Below are 9,191 nucleotides of genomic sequence, written 5' to 3' on the forward strand. Positions count from 1 at the left end.
TATTGATATTATTTAAGTAAATATATATAGAATAATTGTAAATAATAAATTAATAAATACTAAATAGAATATTGTTTTAGTAGTGAATATCAAAATTTATGCAATTAATTAATATGAATATTTTAATTTTAGTTGGCTAGTAAATTCAAAATAGCGTAATAAAAGATAAGATAAAAGGTATTTGCAACTTCTCTACCAATTTTTAGATTTTGTAATCATGCTCAAATGCATTTTATTTTCTTTTAGTGAATTTCTTCGAGTGATTTCAGGACAAAACATATTCATTGATCAATATAATAATTAAATGAATGATTTTTGCCCTAAGAAACTGCTACTATAAAAATTGTAAATGTTGACGTAATTAAAGAAATAAATTGTAACATCATCAAATTTTGTAATATATACTTTTGTCATTTAGTAAGTAGTAAGTTATTAAAATATATATGGCAAATTGCATTATTGCCATATATATTTTTATAACTTACTACCTTGCTCTATTGAGCACTATTGAAGTAAACACTGAAAATGTCAGCATATAATTATATCTTCGTATCTTAATTTATGTGATTAAATGAAGTAGTTATATATATATGTTTATATATATATATGTTTATATATATATATATGTTTATATATATGTTCATATATATATGTTCATATATATATATGTTTATATATATATGTATATATATATATATTTATTTCATATATATGTATTTCAGACGATATCAAAACATCGTTAAACTCACTACTCGTTCAATAGCGTAATGGTTAGGAGCCTTGACTGCCGTACAAACGGTCGGGTTTCAATCCTGGCTTGAGGTAGTTGCCTGTCTAGCCGCACTGATGAGCTGTGAAACAGCGAAACAGTACTGTATGTGGATGACTATAGTGCTCCTCACCTTGAGTTGAGCATATTGAGAAGTGAAACACGAATTACCATTAGCATATAAGCGACGCTCTTTGTGTAAACAAATCGAGCGGAGGTATTTCAGACGATATCAAAACATCGTTAAACTCACTACTCGTTCAAGCAGCCGCCAATAGCGTAATGGTTAGGGGCCTTGACTGCCGTACAAACGGTCGGGTTTCAATCCTGGCTTGAGGTAGTTGCCTGTCTAGCCGCACTGATGAGCTGTGAAACAGCGAAATAGTACTGTATGTGGATGACTATATATATATATATATATATATATATATATATATATATATATATATATATATATATAGCGAGAGAGAGAGAGCGAAAGTAAATGAATTTAATAAATTAGTATAAGATCATTTACATGTTCAAAGAAATTAAGACAAAAAACAACTAAGGATAATGTACAATTGTTTCAGATACCATATCCTGTTTATTTAGATCTAATAGCCCTTCAGCACAAGGGGTCGAGGGATGAAGAGATAGAAAGAATGTGTTGTGAACACGTAGAAAATTGAGAATGTCAGTTTATTAATTCTCTTATGTCAAATTAGTAACCTTTAATATTATATGCTTGTGCGTCTGCATGATGTATTCTTTTCTACTAAACTGAAAACTTCTGTGTCTTAAAATGTTGCTGCTTGTAGGATTAGTCGAAAGTATGTACGTCGAGGGGGCAAAAGTACCATGAGTCCTTCAGAACACTTAGGAGATGTGTGACATGTCAAAAGAGGAAATATCTGAAGAGGTACTGCACAGTACACTCTTTCTTTCCTTGATAAAGTACACAACCGACTCTAACGTTTTCCTATAAAGACTTTCTTACAGAAGAGATTCTGCTAGCCTCACTTTCCATCAAAGCACGTTCTATTGAAACACTTATGGCTTAGGCACATGGATGCAACATTGCGGCGATGTGACAGAGGTTAGTCGATAGTGTGGGACCTATTAGATTTGGGACCATTTTTCTGACCTTGTCTAAGAGTGAGGGAAAATTAGTAGATTCATCATCTCAGATGTGACAACAATACTTCATGCGATTCGAATTAGTATAAGACAATCTCTAGTGTGAGAAATTTTCGTTAGAGGGGTCCACTTCCTTTGCAGTAACCTTGCCAGTGTTTTTAATGTATTTTCCCAGTTCATGTTGTCTGTGAATGTTAAGCCGAAGAGTGTGAATAATGAACATTCACGTAAATTATTATTTGTGATGGCATTCGGGTTTTTTGTGATTGTTAAAGGAAAGAAGCTTAGTCTTAGTAGCATTAAATATTACGGTCCATTGTTGTTCTTCTTCTTGTTCTTGTTTCTGTTATTGTTAATGTTACTATTTTATTGTTTTACGGTTCTATTATCATTACTATTATTAATGTTACTGGATTTGTTATTATTGTTGTAGTTATTACTATTATTTTTATTATTATTATTATTATTATTATTATTATTGTTGTTGTTGTTGTTATTATTATTATTGTTGTTGTTGTTCTTTTCACGATTATTATTGTTTTTTATTGTTTTTATTCTTTATATTTAAACAGGTGTGATTGTTTCCTGTCAGACGTACACCGGAAGTTGCGACTAAGAGCGACACCGTCTTGGAAAGATGGCGAAGAGGAGTTACCACCGTCATTGTTTTTCGTGCTTCGACCTATTTTCAACTCTGGTCGTACACTGTTCACAAAAACAGCTTAGTCGCCGATCCATGACATTACTTAATAAATGTTCCCCAAGCACTGCGGAAGGATAGCAGAAACAATTAACAGCAAAATAACAAAACAGCATTAGTCATCATTCCGCCATCCATTCAATATTTCACTTTCTCATATTATAAAATTGTAATAGGGAATACATCGTGTATATGCATAGATTTGTATAATATATAAATGCACGCACACACACACACACATATATATTCATATCTATACATGTGGATTATTTGTTTTTTATTTTTATCTTTCTTAAGGGCACATGTGTTTGCACAGAATGTAAGACTGTATATATATAGAGAGAGATGTTGATATTAAATTACAGCTAAAGCACACAGGCCTTCAGCCAAAATAAAATATGCGAAAACAACAACTGAAATGAACGAATTGAACAATGTCAGAATGCGATTATGAAAAAAATCTCAGCTTCCTCTAAAAGGGTGTAAAAGTTGATGAATACTTTGCAAGGCAGAATATTAAAACAACGACTGCTAAAACATATTGCAGCCTATTATCGAAATGAAAAAAGATTCAAAAGTTCTTTTTTACATCTAAACACATCTTTTGGTTCGTTTTCATTAAAATTTCCGGCTTTTTTTTAATGCAAAAAATTTGTCAGCCATCTTTTTATAAAAAAAAATCGATTGTGATTTTCTCCGTGTTCAAGCAATTTCGTTTGAAACAAAGGAAAACAAAAGTAGCGAATAAACAATGAAAAAAATTCATTACGTAAACAGAAAAGTGAAAAATAGAAAAGACAAACAAGACATCACGGCAAACAATATTGTTTTTGAACGCACAAGCATATTCTCGTCAATCCCGCTTAGACATGTTTCTGTCTCACGATGCAAATAACCTAAAATGTTATCGAACTCTGCAAATGATACGTCCTTTATTTTTACTACTTCCAATGCATCTTGAACTGCAAACACCTCGACCTCTCTTATTATTAATACCCACAGAACAATGTCCAGTGAAATTACCGTTGCGACCCCTTATACAACAATTCCGATTTTACCAATTTCAATCGTTACCATAATTTTATATTGATTATCAATTAGTGTTTGAAGTATCTTAAATATCGTCTGCCACCCAAGAAAATATGTAAATGTGTTTTGTATCCGTCAAACTGCACGCTTCCATTTATACGCACACTGAATTTTAGACGCATGCGCTATTGCGTGAAAACACAGCTACGTCACAGAGGATCCATTTTGTTTTCTTCATTTGGAACTTTAATTAACTAGACAAAGGAACCGGCCAAGAAATATCTAACGGTTGATAGAAGACAATCAAAAACATGTCTGCATTTGCCAATCTCTGACTAAGTCTGAAAAAGATACGTTTTGTCGTTGTTAAGTGGAAAACCTTACACAAACAACAAAAATACAAATGTTCACATATATTTATAAATTTTTAGAGTTCAAAATAATTGTTTCTTAAAACGCTATATATTTTTGTAGATGAAATGCCCGGTTACCATTTATGTTCGTCAAATTTCTAATGACTTTGAAGTTTTTTGTGAGCTTATACCATTTATGTAGTTAAAATGTCCTATAACAGCCTTCAAACGATTAACTACATAACATTTTGGTTAATGAACAACAAAGATATATCCAATAATTCTATAAACGCCTTCAGTTAACACAATCTCTTAAAGCCTTAGTTTGAATATTTGTTTCTTCAATTATTACAGAAAAAAAAGCTTCAATCCAGCTGATGAGTTTTTTTTTAAAAAAGGTTCTCATTATTTTTTCTATTTAATAATTATAGACGCTCGCTCTTTTTTGTATTGAAAACCAAACGTTTTTCTATTGTTGTTGATTTTGTTGTTGAAGATTCGAACGGAAACTGAAAGATAGATCTTCCTACCTTTTTCGAAGGAAACATGAATTGGGAATAATTTTGGGAAAGACATTTCAAAAAAAGAATGTTGAGGAAAAAAGGGTGAGATTCAAATAAACTTGAATTATGACCAAACTCTTGGAGAGAAAGCCTGTGTCTACGTAGGATAAAATGATTTTAAATAAGATAAAATAATCAAAAGATGCTAAATCAATGACTACATAATAAAAAAGGAAAAAAATACGGAAATATATAAATTAAGCATTAATAAATTACATACACCTGCATACACTCGCATTCAAGACAAAATTGAAAAACCGAACGCGAATTAAACAGAAAACACTGAAAAAAAAGAAGAATGAAAACAATACATGTATAATCGCAGGAATCCTTATTAACATTTTTTTAAACTTTAAGACTTCAAATTTAAAATATATATCATCAGGAATCAGGATTTTTTAAAGTATAAGCCAACTCCATTATCGGAAATCACAAAAAAAGCACCACCATCACGCCTTGTTCAATTGATCCCAGCCCCGCAGCAAGACTACAATGTTCGTTCCCCGTGTTCGTCTGCACTATAGCAGCAGCGAGTATCCAGCGTTTAGCTCCAGAAGACGGAGACCGCGACAGAAAGTGAGACGACCATTCAAACTAGCTGATTTCATCCACATCCCTTGCCTTCTGCCGACACTGGTTGGCACTTTGATTGGATCCCTCATCTCGGTCGGAGGGATCACTATGAGTATCCTAGGGTACTACCCCGAGACATCGATTTTATCACAGGGCCTACGCTTGCCACCAAAACCGCCAGACCCGTCTAAAAACCCGCATCTGAAGGTGCTCGCCTACATCGGTCCACCCGTGATGGCGATGGGCGCGTTTACCGTCATAGTGTCATGCGTTATGTACTGTGAGTTCAGGGACAAGTATCTAAGGATCGAAGAGGAAATCAAAGTGCGGAATCTGAAAAAAGAAGCGGTTTATGAATTGGTGGTCGAGAGTTTTAGGCGGAATTACTTCCGGGGTATCGCATTGCCATTCGATGAAAAGAAAAAAAGCCGAGAGCTTAATGATGACGTCTCGAGCAGTTCGGAATCGAGCGTGTCCTCTGTAAGTGGAAATGAGGCGAGCGAGACTCACAATCCAACTTACAAGGTGACCTTTCCGGCATCATCTCGTCGGGCGTCAGTCGCCACTCATCCGATAAAGATGACAGATTTCGGCCACAAAGCCAATTCAATGCCTAACATGGAACCATTCCATGCCTCCGTTACATCGGCACTTATGGCACACGTCTCCTACGCGAGGCGGAAATCAAACAACGTGGCGTTCGACGACTACCGGTTATCCCGCAACTACGAAGCTGTTCGACGTTCATCCGTTGCATCCAGCAGTGTCGGTAGCACCTCAACAGGGATCATCAACCCGGCATACGAACAGGACGATGAACCTCGAAGGGAGAGAAGACGGTGTGAGGCGCGCAGAAGCCCACGGTTTCTCTGCGTCCACCACAATAGGCCAGTTAGTGATGGTGACTCTAACGACTGTTTACCGGTTGTGATTGTTCACAGAGCGTCTGTGCACCAAGTGGACATACCCGACCATCGGCGGTACTCGGTCAACACGTTAAACTCGGGAGGCTCGTATTCACCGCTGCCGTGCAGCGCCGCGAGCAGTGCCGGCGGCGGTAGCCTATCGAACAACGAAATCGCTAGCGGCAGCAATGCTCAGAACTCGAACTCAAATCTTAGCGATAGGCCATGCTGCTTGTCACGGACTTCTATAGACAGCAATTGTATTAGATCAATGCTAACATCCTTCCAACAGGACTCGAACAATGAGGGTACGACAGAAGATAACGATAAACAAAATATTGAAATGAAAGAAGTGACGCACACGTGAAACTGACTAAAATATAATAATTCTGGTGACATATTTAATAGATAAAAAAAAAAGTAATTACGAAATGATTGAGAAAACTTATTTGAATATTTGCTACGGCGTGAAGAGGGTAAGATTTGGTTGGGTTTTCTAACGAATATAATCGTCAAATGACGTAATTGTATTCTTAATATTCTTATATACATATATACATTTATTCTTTTATATTTTTGAATTATTGCAATCCATAACTTTTATTGTGACGAAAATCATATAGTACACGAATGTTAATATTTTAAATAATATGTACATTTTACAATCATCTCCAAGGCAACATTAATCTATATACAACTCAAAATAGAACACCGATCTCAGATAGGAACAGAGTTAACGTAAGAAAGTACCGCGAGAATGTTTCTTTGCTATATAGTGTTATGAACCTGTACCTACTAGATAAGAAAAATAATAAATAAATAAATAATAATAATGATAATAAAAATAATAATAGAAATGATAGTAATAATACAACAATAAATACGCTACATACAATATTAACAATAAATATTAATAATGACAATAATAATTATATATTAAAATTAAATAAAATATTAATAATGACAATAATAAACGTATAATAACTCTTCTATGTGAAGTAATAAGAACCCACATGAACTAATTAAAATAAAAGTAATTAAAATAAATAATAATTTCTGTATTTAAGAAGAATAATAATGATTAGAATAATAGTAATTTCTAATAATGCAAGCAATAATTTTGTTAGCAGCAACAACAACAATAATAATAATAATAATAATAATAATAATAATAATAATAATAATAATAATAATAATAATAATAATAATAATAATCCAAAGCCCCGTCCTTTTTAGAAAAAGGTTTTAAATAGAGATTCCTTTTTAGAAAATAGGTCTCAAGTAAGTTCCATTTAAAATTGAGAAAACATTTAAATTGCAAGCAGATATATCATGTGTTCAATAATATATATCGTTAAATAACATATATCATAATAGTTAATAATACATATCTTAAGTGTTAAATAATATATATCATAAATATTATAAAATATATATAAGAAATGTTAAATAATATATATTATGAGGGTTAAGTATCATAAGTATTAAATAATATTCATCATAAGTTTTAATATATATATATATATATATATATATATATATATACATCACAATTACAATTATTTTTCTTAAAGATTACCACACAATAAATGACAGACAATAATTTATTAATAGCTATTTTATAATATTTTTCTACAGAATATAATAGCAAACAATTATTTCGTAATAGCTTTTTAACAATAATTTATTTCTACAAAAATAATAATTCATTGCTACAGAATAAAATAACAAACAATTATTTATTAATAGCTATTAAATATTTATTTATTTCTACAAAATAAAATTACAAACAATTTTATTTATAGCTATTAAAGAATAATTTATTTCTAAAAAATAAAATAACAAACAATATTTTATTAATTTATTTCTACATAATAAAACAAACAATTATTTTTTAATAGCTATTAAATGATAATTTATTTCTACATAATAAACTAACTAACAATTATTCCTTAATAGTTATTAGGTAATTATTTATTTCTACAAAATAACATGACAAACAATTATTTATATATATTTTATTATTATTTAATATTTAATCATTTAGTTTATCACAATAAAATAACAAACAATTATTCACTAATATCTATTAAATAATGATTTATTTCTACAAAATAAAATAATAAGTAATTATCATTAATGTTTATTAAATAATAATTTATTTTTTACAAAATAACACAACAAACGATTATTCATTAATAGCTATTAAATAATAATTTATTCATACAAAATACGCTAAGAAACAATTATTCAGTATTAGCTGTTAAAAGAATAATTTACTTTTTCAAATTTAATTTATAAATGTTTCTACTGTAATATACATGTTTAACTTGTATGATGTATCCGCAAATCATGGCAATGTTAAAAATATATACCTCAAAATGAAACGTAACAAGAAATATATCGATTAACCACTTTAAAAAAATCTAAAACAATATGTGGAAAAATCTTATTATCTTTATGCTGGTTATTAAGTTGTAAGCGGTGATAAATTTTTCTGAAATGTTAGTTTTAAGCGAAGGAAATATGGCGAGAAATTATTGTGTCTAAAAGAAAATGGAAACAGATGATAACCAGTGATATTAATTTTTGGTTGTGTCTTTCGGAATCTAGAATGTTCTAACCATAGTGTTCATTTTAAACTGTAAATCTGCAAGTTCAGTATTAAACCATAAATAATAATCACCTCATCATAAGAGCTAAAATATAATTTAGTAAGATACACCTAATATAATAGTAAACTATGATATTTGAATTAGAATTTCTAAATTGTAACTTTTGCCATTTAAAATCGTAAATTACACGTTGTGGATTGTAAAATATAATATAAGAGTTATAATTCACAATATTTCAATATGATATTGATATTGATAAAACATGTATAATACAACGACAATTATATGGTTATAATAATACGTCTTTATTTTAACATATAACATTTAGATTAAGAAAAATATACGTAAAACAATGTTACCGCAGACTATGCTAAACTATTTTCATTAAATAATTTTTGAATTTTCAAATTCAATAAAACTAAAATACATTTCAACGTAGCTTAAACTCAAAGAGCAAACGCTTGGATAAGATTATAAAATGCAGTACTAAAATGCAAAAAGAATATTTCACTCAATTTCTTTTGAAAACATCAAAATTGAACAGAATAAATTGATACAAAGATGA

At 30.6% G+C, this 9,191-nt stretch overlaps 1 protein-coding gene across 2 annotated transcripts in view; it reads left to right on the forward strand.

Annotated features, from left to right (window-relative positions):
- Positions 1 to 9,191, forward strand: part of LOC145260338 (uncharacterized) — a 1,155,262-nt gene that overhangs the window by 1,144,854 nt on the left and 1,217 nt on the right. For both annotated transcript variants that reach the window (XM_080118258.1, XM_080118266.1), the window contains one exon: positions 2,461 to 9,191. This exon is cut by the window's right edge and continues 1,217 nt beyond it. In XM_080118258.1, coding sequence (XP_079974384.1) covers positions 5,026 to 6,378 — 1,353 coding nt within the window. In that variant the 5' untranslated portion in view covers positions 2,461 to 5,025 and the 3' untranslated portion in view covers positions 6,379 to 9,191. The remainder of the gene's footprint in view (positions 1 to 2,460) is intronic.

Source organism: Euprymna scolopes, chromosome 3, assembly GCF_053919585.1.
Source record: "Euprymna scolopes isolate OS-2025 chromosome 3, ASM5391958v1, whole genome shotgun sequence".
Classification (NCBI taxonomy): Eukaryota; Metazoa; Mollusca; class Cephalopoda; order Sepiida; family Sepiolidae; genus Euprymna; species Euprymna scolopes.